The sequence below is a fragment of the Macrobrachium nipponense genome, chromosome 6 (assembly GCF_015104395.2).
Source record: "Macrobrachium nipponense isolate FS-2020 chromosome 6, ASM1510439v2, whole genome shotgun sequence".
Lineage (NCBI taxonomy): Eukaryota > Metazoa > Arthropoda > Malacostraca > Decapoda > Palaemonidae > Macrobrachium > Macrobrachium nipponense.
Window position 1 is genome coordinate 51,254,180 of NC_061108.1, and position 15,686 is coordinate 51,269,865.

Below are 15,686 nucleotides of genomic sequence, written 5' to 3' on the forward strand. Positions count from 1 at the left end.
CTGGTAAAAATAGGGGCATAGGCTATCTTACAAGAGTTTATATACAAGGGATATGTAGGTGTGGCAGTAAGTTTCTATCAGTGACCCAGGAAGGATGGGATTAGAATATTCCCTGCTGATTTTTGGCCTCATTAACTCTTATCTGGCAACTCGCCCGATGGTCGGATGCTCTTGGACACCTGCTTGAGGAGTGGCCTAAGGATTAGTTTGTCGATATCATCCGATTTCCAATGTCCTCCTGACAGGTTCATATTGTTGGTTTGATTGATGATAGCAGATTCCAGCATCTTCCTTTTGTACGGATAGCTACTTTTGAAAACCAGCTCTGCCCCGCTCCAGTTAATAGTATGGGCTTTGTCCCTAATATGTAAGAAAATCCCAGAGTTCTCTGATGCATATCGCTCTGATCTTTTGTGCTCTGCCAATCTTTGCGAGATGGAGCTACCAGTTTCCCCAACGTAAATCTCATTACAATTGCTACAGGGTATCTTGTCAACCCAGGCTTCTCCTCTTTTATTTACTTCATATTACACTCTTGTATTACAATAAAAGACAATTTTTAAATCAATACATATATTGATTTAAAAATTGCCTCATGGGCCACTTATCCAGATCCAAATATGTAGGCAAATGTAATAAAAGAGGCGACTTACCTTCTAATTAGTACACTTACACACAAGGGAAAGTTTACAGTGAAAACCGGTAGATTACTTTAAATTACTTTATTTCACACAGTTCAAGCAGGGGAAATAAATCTTGATTGGTATGCAACCCAGGAAATCAAGTGCAACAATAATCTTATGACAAAATTTACAGTTAACTGGTTTTCAGAATGAAAAAGGAATTTTGCACAATTGTAACACTAATGAAGTCTGTGGCTCTTGAATTTATAAGGGTTTTGCTTATAGCAAAGTTGAATTATCTTCTAAAGCAATTTTCACAGAAGTCAGGGGCAGAGAACACAAGGGGACTAGATAACATGCCTCTGGAAATAGATTTCTCAGATAAGTATTCATGCATAAAAGATTCTCTCGCAATAACCTGTCACAATGGAGGGATGATTTACTGTGATTATTTCTTTATAAATTTAATTCATATGGAGAACACACATACTAATATTCAGCAAGGGTTTTTTACTTTGGGAGATGAATTCTAAGGAAAAGGAAATTAAAGATTTAGTGAGAGAAATAGTAGCTGACACTCAGTTGCTACTTTTAGGTTTACTGGGCAGAGCCAAATTGCAGTGTGCACTATTGCAAAGTCTCTGTTGATCCAATAGGTCTTCCTTTAACAACTGATGGGGCTGCTTCTAGCCCAGGTCGCTTGTGACCTTAGTACCAGGGGGATGCAGCCCAAGAGTCAGAACCTAGCAGGTTAAGGTCTGCTCTTTGGGAACTGAGTCAGGATTTGGTGCTCTCTGTTGCATTTGAATGTTGCTCACCCTATGAGCACTCAAGCTATAAAAATGGCAACTTGCCTGGGGAGGTATGCTGACATTCCTGAAAAAACAGTTGAGACCAGCACTGGGATATAGGTCTTGGGTACAGGGATATAAAGTGACTACTAGTATTCCTATCTTCCACATGATTAACCCTTAATGGAATGGTAAAAAAATCAATATGAAGCTCCAGGCCGGGCAAACTTTGAGGTCAACCAATTTACGAAAAAAAACACACCAAATAAAGAGGAAGATGTGCAAATGCACATGGTGAAAGAAAAAAAAACTATCTCTACCTTCCACAAGAAGTTGAAAATTACTATTTACAACCCCTTGTGGGGCCTCTTTTACAAGACAATTGTAAATTTTACCAACTTATATATGTGTTTTGTAATAAATTATTTTATTTTTTGTAAAATTCTAATTACTGCTCACTCAATATCAAAACAGAAAAGAAATAAAATCAGTAACAAATTCTTAGCATATTTGTTGATAAAAATATTTACATAAATTTACTATGAGCGAAGATTCAGTATGTTTTTGTAGTATTTCTTTGGCAAAATTACATTAACAACTAACATACTATCGTAAAAGACAAGAACAAAAACCAAAAGCAACCCCTTGGTATATTTATGAGCAAATTTACTAAAAGACATCATGTGAGACAGATGCAGTAGATTTTCCCCTTGAAGTGAAGCAGAACTGAAGTCCTGAGATGCCAGCAGATTCGTGAGTTTAGCCAGCGTAAAAGTTGCCATTAGTGAATTTATGTACTACAGAAGTATTGGCACCTCTTTCCCTTCCGATTCTTTCCCAATTGATGGCGCCTAATATTGCTTCTCTACAGGATCAATCTGTCCACCACCCCAAACCTGTTATTACTACTCCCGAGAAGCTATCCTTCCATTAAGGCTTAAGCTAATCTTTGCTACATATGGATGTATTGTATAATATATATATATATATTATATATATATATATATAATATATATATATATATATATATATATATATAATATATTATAATATAATATGTGTGTGTGTGTACAGGCAGTCCCCAGTTATTGGTGGGGTGCTGATAAACGAAAAAACGAAAACTGCCATTAACTGAAACACGGCAATTTATGTATGGTGCCAATACCTGGTTAATGGTGCATCTGTTGGGTATGTTATAGTGCCGTAACTCTATTATTGGCACCTTAAGGCACCAATAACCAGAACTCTGTTTTATTGCTTACCTTTCAAGGCCTAGACTCTTTATCTAAGTTGTAAGATATATACAAATGCATTAAAACATCATATGACTCGAACTAAAAAATATGTTAAAAGCATACACAAAATACTATTCAGTTTAAAATGCCAGGAGAAAGGTATTACCACCCAAGTGGAAAGAAATAACATGAGTGACTAAGGAGAAATTTTAAAAAGTCCAGGTTAAATTATACTAAGGAAAGAGGGGTGGAGGCAGTTTGGCTGTTTAACGTTGGAACTACCTGTTTAATACAAAGTGACTCAAGGATTGCCAGCTGCTGAGGGGAACGAGCCTTCGATAAAATTTTAAATGGATTGTATTCAATATCTATTTTGCATTTTTTAGCATGCTGTCGTATACTGGAAAATTGAATTCGACATTTTGACACCAGTACGATAGCTAACACCTGTAACAATCGATGCAGACTTTCAGTAACCTACGAGAAGCACTGACATATTTCCGTCACTACATCAGGGGCAAGAAATTAAATACACCGCATTTGATGTCATCAGAGGATTCATTCTATCCTTATATGTATTTAGAAAAGGAACCTGTGGTGATAGGATTAGTGGGAATGAGGTGACTTCTTATGGCAAGACGAAACTGCTGTATTGATGAATTAATTCCAGTAATAAATGACTTGTTCTAAAGGGTCCACAATAATAAAAAGTTGTGAGTCCGTGTATAATTTTTAAAACTACAAAAAGCTTTCGAACCCTTCCCTGGGTTCATCTTCAGTCCAAATGAACAATTAGTTATACCATGTACTGAGGTGAATTTAAAAATAATAAACGAGTCATTGAAGATCGTTGACACCGGTCGTTAGCTCGTTTATGGACCAGGTGATGAAGAATTGTGTTCAAATATGAAAACACAATAAGACGCACCCTTGTAAGAAACAATAACAATCATAAAAATCCCAGAGTCCCAGGCGTTTACGAACTACCGTGTATGGATTGTAATAGTAAATATTTTGGCGAAAGTGGACGGGAACTGGATATACGTTTGGGCGAACATAAGCGAGCTTATGAACTACAGTCACAAAACAGCACAATAGTAGCACATGCATTACGACTAGTCGAGGAAGCTGCTATAAGTTTAGGAGAAACATTCAAAGGAAACAAGTCTTTTTTTTCTTTTTTTTTCAACGAAGACCCATATGTTAATTTTTATATTACTAGTATGTTTTTAAAAGATTTTAACTGTAGGACAGGCTCAGTTTTTCCCTCTCCTGATGCTGCTTCCGCCTTGCCTCTCCCTGTCTAGGTAACCGCTGCCCCAGGGGAGTCTGGTTACGGCACCCAATCTACGCCCTCGGATGAAGGACTTCCTGCAACGTTGCAACAACCATTACGGAGATCCAACAGAATTGCAGCCAGAAGGATTGATAGGGGAGAGGAAATAACCTAGTTGGAGTTAACTGCCCTCTTTAATCATCATCTGGTCCATAAACGAGCTAACGACCGGTGTCAACGATCTTCAACGACTCTTGTTTATTATTTTTAAATTTACCTCAGTACATGGTTTAACTAATTGTTCATTTGGACTGAAGATGAACCCAGGGAGGGGTTCGAAAGCTTTTTGTAAAGTTTTAAAAATTATACACGGACTCACAACCCTTTTTATTATTGTGGACCCTTTAGAACATTATATTTACTCTTGCGTTAGAGGGTTTTTCCCAAATAAATGACTTATCAAGAATGAAAGGAGGGCTCTAATAAAAGGGCATTTCTGGGACTACTGGAGACCTAATTTTCGGTAAGATTTTATTATTGAGAAATATACTTAGCTGATTATAAAACAAACTGGAAGGGAAATAATTCTCTGAGAAATAGAGAATAAGAATGAAATTTCTTGTGAAAGTCAGACCAGTTCGAGGAATAAGCCCTGTGGAGGAGTGTATTTACAACTTTTAACTTGAAATTGAAGCAACAAAAACTAAAATTTCGTACCAAAGTTGGTACAGGTATACAGACATGGGTGTATATATATGGTGGTTATAAACATGGCCACTGAGAGATAAAGGCCTGGATGATTAAACATCATCAGAGTTTTTCGAAGGAACCTCTACCATAGCAGCCTACCTGCTTTAGTATTCACCTAATTTCAGAAGGGGTCACACCGCCGATTTTGTTCGAGTGAATTGCTAACTTTTTGTGTTATTTGTGGAACAAAAACGATATTGATATTAAATATATGTTTGCGAGTGTTTTTGTGACGATGCCCTATTATTGTTTAATCAAATTGCAAGGGGAATTATGATAAAGGGCCAAAACTCAATATATTTTCTTTTTCCAAGAACAAATTTGGAATTGGCAGAAAAATGGCTAAGAGCCTTAAAAATTTTAGAGAAAGCTTCACTGACCAAATATAGCATAGTGAGTATATATAAATACACTTTACATGTACCTCAGTACTGTTGAAATTGTAATATCGTTTGTGGAAAATTGGCTAAGTTTCTTGCTAATATAATCAATATTTGCAGTTTAGGAGCATCATGAACTAATTATATAGTTATACAGGCGGTCCCCGGGTTACGACGGGTCCGGCTTACGACGTTCCGAGGTTACGACGCTTTTTCTTAAATATTCATTGAAAAATCCGCCCTGGGTTACGCCGCTTGTTCCGAGGTTACGACGTTGACGCTTCCGACGCTCCGAGTTTACAACGCTTTTATAAAACACATACTATGATAAGATAAGAATCCTTTATAGTTTAGCAGTTTCTCTCTCTCTCTCTCTCTCTCTCTCTCTCTCTCTCTCTCTCTCTAAATCTCCCCTCTCTCTCTTTGTATTTTCCAACGAAAATAATCACTATAATTCTCTCTCCGTCTCTCTCCTCTTCTCTCTCTCTCTCTCTCTCGTTCTCATCTCTCTCTCTCTCTCTCTATACTACAAAGATGTATGTTTTTTAGTATGATAAATAAATGATTACTATTTTCAAATATTATTATTAATTTATACAGCAATAATATCAATTCATTAAAGAAAATACCATAGTGAATTAGTAAGATTTTAGCTTATATTTAAAAAATTATGGAAGAATGAAGGAAATCCCAGTCTTCTTGAAGTAACTTCCAGTAACCCTTTTCAGACCCAGGTACTAAAACTGTCAGCTATATATCAAGTTCTGTGACAGCCACGAGGGGGAAGAGCTGGGGGAGAGCTGCAGTGTTGCAATTCACGTGGTCCCTGACATTTTCTCTCTCTCTCTCTTCTCCTCTCTCCTCCTCCCTCCTTCCCCCTTTCCCTCTCTCTCTCCTCTCCCCCTCCTCCAATCACGTGGTCCTGATTTTCCCATCCCCCTCTCTTTCTAACTCTCTTCTCTCTCTCTCTCTCTCTCATTTACTGAGACTCGAGATTTTTTATGTACTTGTACTATTTGTTTTTAATACTTTCAAATAATAATAATAATAATAATAATAATAATAATAACTGTAATTACAAAATTCATATGATAGTATTTTAAAGAAATACAATACGTACTAATCTATCCATGTCACTTTTAATTAAGGTTAAACTCTCTCTCTCTCTCTCTCTCTCTCTCTCTCTCTCTCTCTCTCTCTCTCTCTCTCTACCGAGATGAGAGAATTTTATGGTACTAGTATGTAAAATGTTTATTGATAATTTCAGTTATTTGAGTAATAATAATAATAATAATAATACTAATAAAATTTTATTTTACAAAATTCATAATGGTCGTATTTTAAAGAGATGAAAATGACCTTTCCATTTCACTTGTAAGGATAATTCCTCTTTCTTACTGAACTGAAAGAATTTTTTATGGTAGATGCACGTGTTTATTATATTTTCAAATAATATTAATAATAATAATATTAATAATAGAAATAGTAATAATAAGATAACTAATTTCAAAAGAAAATTCTTCCCTTTGTCTTTTTCTGTATCAATTTCCCCACCTCAACTCGAGTGACACTCAAGCTTAACAGTGCATACAATGGTCAATTGAATTTAATGGTTTTATGTAATCTCTTCTCTCGTCTCTCTCTCTCTCTCTCTCTCTCTCTCCTCTCTCTTCTCTCTCTTACTGAGATGAGATCATTTTCATGGACATGTATGTAATAAGTTTTATCATTAATATTTTCCAATAATAATACTATAAGTACAAAATTCATATTCTGAGTATTTTAAAATACAATAATTCATTCCATTCTCTCTTTCTTTAAATACTGTAAGGACAATCTCTCTCTCTCTCTCTCCCTCTCTCTCTCTCTCTCCTCTCTGCTCTCTCTCTCTCTCCTCCACAAGCCCCTATACTTGTCATACATTTGGTGTTTCTATTTCTTCCTTTTATCTCTCTTGCTCTCAGCAAAAGAATTGATAGACAGACAAACATAATTGCACAGTCCTCTCTTTCTCTCTCTCTGGAGAAATATATGTATTATGGGAGGGGGAAAAAGAAAAGTTGCCTACAGACGTTCATTTCAATCTATTGAAACCTAAGGAGTTATTTCTCTCTCTCTTCTCTCTCTCTCTCTCTCATCTCTCTCTCTCTCTCTCTCTCTCTCTCTTGTATTTTAATGAAAATATACAGCAATTTGTGAATACACAGTGTTGCACATGAAAAAAAGTAAATTAGTGATAATTTTAGAGATACGGCCCTAAGAAAAATTGCAAATTAGTAGTGAAATTTTCCCTGTGTATTTGCATTAATTACTATAATGCAGTTATTTCTGATAATCGTACACTAATATTTGTTAATGGGCAATAGTTTTAACAGACTGCAAATCTGTTTTCAGGTTTGCAGTTTGCATTTTGTGCCAGAGGATATTAGATGGGAAAAATCCTGTTATGACAAAAATACTGGCACAACTTCTACTACAAAATTGAAAATGCCAAAACTTTATGAAGGTGCCATTTCATCACAGTTACCTAACGGTTCCTTGTATCTGTCCGAGCTATCACATTGACGAGATTCTCCAGATACAGAGAGAGCAAGGAAGGAGCAATCAGCAATGCAGGCTGTAATAGCAGAGTGTTGCAATTGACAACTCTAGGTTGTTCAGCTCTGTTGATGAACTTGTTTGGAAGTTACAGTTTTTAGACACTCAGCATTGGACTTTGATAAAAGATAATGAGGGACTTTCAAAAATTTGTCATGTTGCGCAATTTCTGTACCCAAAAATTATTCTATCCTTAATGATAAAGAATAATTGCGCAGTGAAAACTTTTGTTCAAGACACTGAAGTACATTGATTAGGGGACTTCAAGATTCCTGTAAAAGTTCATGATATCTCGGGGGAATTAGTAGAGGCTCTTCATCATATCCGGTTGACACAGCAGCAAATATTGTTATGTATTGTTACATAAGTACATAATAATCAGTAAATTAACACAAATACCTAAATTCAGAACTTGTAACGATCAGATAAATTTTGCCTCAGCGCTCATACTAGCATTATAACCTTATCATTAAATTATTTTGTATTTTAACATCCTTAAATTAATTCTTTTATTTACTAACCTCAAATCATTTCTTTTATTTCCTATGAATGATTATCAATTATACATTGACAAATCAAGGGGTTTCACAAATGTTTAAGAAAGTTCATTCAGGCTGCGGATTAAAGCACAACCAGAGGACCACCTTCCATGCTTAGTTCCCCCACCGTGGCAGCCTTCTCTCTCAGTGGCTATGGTATACAGCTAATGTGAATACAAAAAGGTTGGGAGATCACAAATGGTCAATCGATTAACATCGAAATCTACCTTTTGGTAATTCTCTTTATTTGTCTCTGAAATCCTTCTGGAACGTATGGTTTACTATGGTCAAAAGAAAATAATCCTTGGCTTAAATTAGGTTATTCTTCCATGTCAGCTGAATCATACCGGATTCCAACAAGTTCCTGGAAACAGTTTCAACTTCGTAATGTTACATTGCTTTGCATCCAGTTTATTCTGTGGGAACTTCCACTTAGATCCTAAAATAGAGCATTATTAGTCTGACCTGTTCCAGTTTTTATAAACAATATAGGAGTAGTCTACAACTTACTGTGGCATGCATCTCATATATCTAAAGCTAGTCATGTCTAGGCCTCAATTTGGCATTTGGAGACTTGACAACTTGAATCTTTCTCATTTAAATAAAGAATCAGCTGTAAGTCATGTGGTTGCTATGAAATAAATAAAAAAATTTCTAAGATACAAAGTAAAATATGCATTCAGTTTGTCAAAGGTTTACCACACAATGACTGAGATGATTTGGGTGCCAAAAACGTACTGAATTAATTAAGTTTGCCGGAGCACTGAGTGTCTGGCAAGAATGAGATCATTTCTTGCTTTGGAGGAGGTGTGTATAAGGAACATCTGTAACAAATGAAATGGCTGCAAGTTATGTGTCTGTATTGAATCAATTTTAGTTTTATCTTTTGTTTTGAAAATTTTTGTCAAGAGTCACAGACTGTCTTTATTTTTGTTGTTCCTTGAGGCTCCCTTTGATCTTGTTTATTATTTATTTGAAGGTAATTATGATAAGAGGGAAAAGGCTTTTTTATGATTTCATAATGAATATAGTATATTTTTTGCAAATACGTAGTGTAGTGTGTTTGTAGTTAATACTAAGGAACAATTTGATTCTGTTAATCAATATATTACTTTTTTCAGGACTGTTAAGCCCAAGCAGAAATCCCTAGTTCTCCCTCCTGACTCTGACCAGAATAAAAGGTTGCGTAAAAAATCAATATTTGACAGCTCTTCTGAGGAATTAACTGATGACGGCGATGACCTTGTGCTTAAACAACTTGGACAAGTTCAGGCCCCTTTGTGTAGTGGTAGAGATAGTGTATACCAGGCATTTAGAGAAAAAGACATTGATGTTAATATAAACTGTGAAAATCCAATGAGTATAATGAATGAGTGGATAAAAACTAGAAGAAAATCAGGATTAAATGATTCACTAGAGAACACTGATACTGAAATTCCTTCCTTATCTGATGAACCTCAGGGTTCAGATAATAATACTCAGTCCTTCATAGGTGGTATTATTAAAGCGGGGAGATCCTACTTAGGTGATGTTGCACTGGGGGTCAAAAGTGATAATACAAATGAAAATGAATTTTCTTCATGTCAGAATTTCAGTGATGAGTATGAAGTACCGCTTAGTTATAGTCCAGAAAATGAACAGCTTTCATGTGAATTTGATAATGAGGGATTTGGATGCAATTATTCAAGTGATTATCAAGCAGAGGTAGGTGAAATTTTTGAAGATAATGAAATTGGTGAAGATAATACTACAGTCTTTTATAACAAAGAAGATGACATTGAAAGATATGTGCTTTGTTGCAAAAATACACTTCTTAATGATGATTCTCTTGAGGCAAAAAATTTTGGTTTAGTCCAGGAAAAAAGTAGTAATGAGTTAAATATGAGTTCAGTTACTTTAAACAGAAAAAGCCAGCTTTGTGAGACAGTAGATTCTGCTTTGACCAAGACTACACTGTCCTCTGACTTCGTATTTTCAAGTGAACATGTGAATGATTTAGGTGGCCAAAATATAGGCAAAGCGCAAAACTTAAAAAAGGAGAAAGCAGTAGGTTTAAACATTGCAGACCAGAAAAAGGATGAAGTGTCATTTTGGAGCAAGAACAAAAGTGAAAGTGTAAGTGTTGATCCCCAGAACGTTGTTGGATGGGATAAGAAAAAGCCCTGCAGTAACTCAGAAATTTCAGAGGGTATTGGGAATGATCTGGGACACTGTTCTAAAACTGAAGAGGAAAGCTCTGAGAAAAATGTGTCTGAACAGTTCAAAGAGAAATCTATAATTGAAACTAAAAAGGCAGTGACAAATGCAAAACAGAGACAGAAGACCAGAAGTAACAGACAGAAAGGAAAGAGAAAATTTGGATTTTTTGAATCTGAGAAAACTCGTGAAGGAAAAAAAATTTTACGAGAGGTTATGAAGGAAATAGAAGAGGTGCGGAAAAGAAAACTAGAAGAGAGTCTGCTGCTAGCTAATGTTTCTCAAAGTCCGTCATTGGATTACAATTTCAAAACTAAAGGGATTCAGGAAGTTAAAAAAGGAAAGAAATCTGCAGCATGTAAAAGGATAAAGAGACCAGCTAGTCAGCCAACTATGAGAGACTTTCTTCTAAAGAAAATCACTGTTGATGCTGCTGAAAAGGAGCACACAAAAAAGTTCAGTATTGAAAAGGAGAGTTCAGATGAGTTTGAGTGTGATAATATGCATAAAAATGTTAGCTGGTCTAGGTCAGTAAAAAGGAAAGCACTTCAAGAAGACAAAGAAACTATGGAAAATTATAATCAGAAAAGATTAAGTACTTCTGACATATTTGCTGATTCATCAGAGATGTCTGATATCAGTATTTCTTGCCATGGCGAGGAGTCAGAGAAAAATGAGTCTCTCGGTAGGAAACTTTTTGATGACATAAATTTTCCTAATAAGGACAGTGAAATGGAAAATGAGTGCAGGCGTTTGTCATCACTTTCCTTTCTTGAAAATAATAGCTCTGGGCAAGATGAGACCTCAGTGTCAGTGCACATGGATCCAGTAAGCAATCTCCCTTCTTCTTTCAGTATAGGTATGTATATTTATTGCACCTTGTAGTATTTCATACTTTTAAGGATTGCCATTATGTAATTGTTTGTATTCTTGTTTTATTGTATAAGAAGCTTATAACCATTTGGAGAGGAGCATCAGTCTTTGACTTGTGATCACTTGCATAGTAAGTCCTGGCAGTTCTTCATTTACATGCCAGACGAAACTCATCCATAAACACCTGAATAGATTGTTTTCAATGATTGTTTTTAGCCATCATTATTTACTTAAGTGCATAGTAGACTCTTCCTTGTTACCAAATATGTCCATTACTTCATGTTAGCTTTTTTTTTTTTATTTATCCATTAATGAAATTATGGAAACATTAAAAATAAAATTCTTACCAGTGCTAAGGCATGAATAACATTTAAGCAACTAAAACTGAATGAAAATGATGCTGAATTTATGTTGGTGAGAAAATTTTTTTTTTAAAAGAAACCTCTGTACTATTTCGCTGACAAATAGGAATCCAGTAATAACTGCAAAGTCCATGACTTGGATGGGTGTTCTGCAGGACAGTAATTTGTTTTTCAGTACTCAAATCGATTATATTGCAATAGTTACTGGCTGTCATCTCGGCAATATTGTCTTGTTAACAAATATTCTGAGGTTGAGGTGGGATTATAATAAAAGACTGGTTTGTCTACATAGAAAAAATGCAAATTACTTAAAGAATTATTTATTTGTTCCTGTGAAATACTAATGCATGGAAGGGATGGGATGAATCTGGTAACCTCTTGTTCAGTCTAGCATTTTGGATGACAGCAATAGTGAGACTGGTCTATGGAGAGAACTCTGGTAAGGGAAAAACATTTGGATATTCATGAAGTTCCCCATGAGGGAAGTGTGGGAGGGAGATGCATCTTAGAATCCATAGTAAGATTGGGTACTCAAAGTGTAGTTACCAGTACGTATCTGGTTTAACTCCAGGAGGTACTTCGGCATGCTGCTCCAAGGTTAAGGAAGGGAATGTGAGTTATTTTGCTCTATATTCACACCTCCAGGTTTACCCCAAGTTAAAGAACCCCAGCAAAATTTTTTTTGTTTGAACAGATGGATTCCTACACAACTTGTTAAGCAGCCACCACAGATTCCAAGGGGGTGTCTAGGGACTTGTGGGCAATGACCCTCTTTTGTATGTGGTAAAGTTTTTTCTGCCTATTCCAGACACTTGCCCTCATTACATGTTGAATGAAGTAGTTTTTCTGAAAGGCTATGGACAGTTCCCATGTCCCTCACCTCTTGGGCTTCCTCATCAGAGGAGGCATAAGTTCACTTGATTGCTCTATGAAGCTAGGAAGAAAAGGGTTTCCTAGAAACACCAGGAAAGGAGTTAACAATAAGATTGTACCAATCAGAGTGGCACGCATTCTATGATTAGTATAGCTGATCCTTTCCTGGACTGTTCTTATAGTTATTGAATTTTTGATGTACTTGAAAAGGTTGAAGAAGTTTTTCTTTATCTGTAATAAAAGGGTATGGTCCGCATTGCCAGATATTTGGGGCAGAGGGGTAGATATATGAGGATGTATGGGTAGCAGATGCTGTTCCATCTTTCTCCATCATCAGGTCAGCTTTGGGCAAGCTGGAAGCTTTGCTAAATGTTGTGAATGACCTTTAAGCATGGTTTCCCAATCTTCTGATTCTTCTGGTTGACCTTCCCAGAGCCCTTCCATCATAAGAGAAGCTACTGAGGCAACTTCACTAGCAATTACACGGATGGAGGTTATTAAAATTCTTGAGAAAGGAACTCATCTGTCCCCGAAAAATTAACATTAATTTACATTTGGTCATGGCAATACTATGGGATGTACTGCTCAAAGATAGAGGATGAAAGAAAATGGTAGAGGGCAGGGGTTCCAATCCTGGCGGGACGCCATTAAGCAAAACATGAAAGTCTAAGGGTCTCAGCGCCATAAGCGTTTCGGCGCCATAGATAAAACTCATATGTAGTATATTACTTCAGTACAATATACTGCTGTACGTATACTGTAAAATGATGAAAGCCTTACTTTTAATCCTTTTTGTGTCTTCTACAATACATATGTACATACCTCCATTTCATGTTATATCCTGTATGTTGTATAGTAGTGTAGTAGTACAGTGGAACCTCGACATACAAAAGTCCCAGCTTACGAAAAATTCAAGTTACAATAGCAAATACGAAGATTTTTTTGCCTCTAAATATGAAAATAATTCAAGTTACGAAAGGTTGCTATAAAGTCCTGAGATTCACCCGGACCGCCGAGAACAATTTTAAAACTCAGCCGCCGCCAACTGAGTAGACTCGCCACCATCCTCCCATCTCCCATTGGTGCCTGATGCTAGTCACCGCCATAAGATCCTGCTCTCCTATTGGTCAGCATCTCTCCCATCGTGCTCTCCGTAAAGGCGTTCTTTGGCCACTGCGTCACACCTTCGTTATCGTACGCACGCGGAATTTTTTCATTCACATATACGATTTCGTTTGTTAACGTAAATTCGTGTTAATGATTTCGCTTTGTACTTTATCGTTGTGTGAAAATTTAATTAGTATACTACATAACTTAATTACGTACAGTATAGTCATGGGTCCCAAGAAAGCTGCTGAAGTTCACGGAAAGAAGAGGATGCTTTCTATGGAGACAAAAATGGAGATTATCAAGAAGTATGAAGCTGGCATGCGGTTGAGTGTGATCACTAAGGAATACGGCCGAAATCCCTCAACGATAGACACCATCCTTAAGCAGAAGGAAGCCATCAAAGCAGTTACACCTTCCAGGGGCGTAACTATTTTGTCCAACAAGAGGAGCCACGTGCACGATGAGATGGAGAGGCTGCTTCTTGTATGGATAAAAGACAAAGAAATCGCTGGCGATACGATAACCGAGACGGCAATCTTCCACAAGGCCAGCACTATTTTCGGCGATTTGATTGCCCAGGCCGAAGATGCCGGAGGAGAAGGGACATCGACACCAACCCCAGACTTCAAGGCTTCTTGTGGGTGGTTTGAAAAATTCCGGAAACGGACTAGCATCCATTTGGTGGTACGGCATGGGGAGGCGGCCAGCTCGGACACGAAAGCGGCTGAAGCCTTTATTAAGACGTTCGACAAGATGACGATCAACAAAGGCTACAGTTCTCAGCAAGTCTTCAACTGTGATGAGACTGGCCTTTTTTGGAAAAAAATGCCTCGTTGGACGTACATCACGGAGGAAGAGAAGAAGCTTCCGGGCATAAGCCTATGAAAGACCGGTTTACGCTCGCTCTTTGTTCGAATGCCAGTGAGGATTGCAAGGTGAAGCCCCTACTTGTCTATCATTCGGAGACTCCTCGAGCCTTCAAGGCCCACAAAGTGCTAAAGGAGAAGCTTCCAGTGATGTGGAGGGCTAATGCGAAAGCCTGGGTAACGAGACTTTTGTTCAGTGAGTGGGTAAATCTGTGTTTCGGCCCGACAATGAAGAAATTCTTGGAAGAGAAGCACCTCCCTCTGAAATGTCTGCTGTTGTTGGACAATGCCCCTGCTCACCCTCCTGGCCTCGAGGAGGATATCCTAGCGGAGTATTCTTTCATCAAGGTTCTTTATCTTCTGCCTAACACCACCCCTCTCCTCCAGCCCATGGACCAGCAAGTGATATCGAACTTCAAGAGGCTGTATACGAAACATCTTTTCAAGAGATGTTTCGACATCACCGATACCGCAAACCTCACCTTGTGTGAATTCTGGAAGGAGCATTTCGACATCGTCATATGCATCCGAAGATGATGCAGATTCAGAAACAGTTGACGATCCTGAAACTGTTTCGCAACCAGATCTTGACGAGATCGTTGCACTCTGCAAGTCCATGGGGCTGGTCGTCGACAAGGACGACATCAATGACCTTCTCGAGGAGCACCAAGAGGAGCTTATGACGGATGACCTGAAGGAGTTGGAGGCCATGCAACATAACGTTGTTCAAGAAGAGTTCTATAGCAGCGGAGAGGAGGAGGACGACCCTATGACAACGGCAGAAATTAAGGATGCTCTAGCTGCTTTTCATAAGGTGCAATCATTTGTAGAAAAGAGACACCCCGAAAAGGCTTACACAGGCCGTATGCTTGCGCAGTTTGATGTCGTTTGCCTGAATCTTTTCAGGAACATTGTGAAAAGCAGGCAGAAGCAATCTTCCTTGGATAGTTTTTTTTTTAAAGAGGCCTTTAGTAGGAGTAAGCAAACAGGAAGATCCAAGTGATACTACGAAAAAACAGAAAGTTGAAAGTGGTGAAAAAACTTAAATTTTGTAAAAAAAAAAAAAAAAAAAAAAAAAAGTAAAATATAAAAAGTAAAATAAAAATGTAAAAATAAAAAAAGACAAAAAAAAAGAAATTTAATTTTAAGTTTTCTGTAAAGTTAAGTGTTAATGTTTCTTGACATTTGTTAATGTGTTTCGTAAAGTTAAGTGT

At 37.1% G+C, this 15,686-nt stretch overlaps 1 protein-coding gene across 1 annotated transcript in view; it reads left to right on the forward strand.

Moving 5' to 3' along the window:
* The window catches only part of LOC135216777 (uncharacterized), a 323,230-nt gene that overhangs the window by 213,496 nt on the left and 94,048 nt on the right, over positions 1-15,686 (forward strand). Inside the window, exon 6 of the mRNA XM_064252261.1 lies at positions 9,314-11,247. Coding sequence (XP_064108331.1) covers positions 9,314-11,247 — 1,934 coding nt within the window. The remainder of the gene's footprint in view (positions 1-9,313; positions 11,248-15,686) is intronic.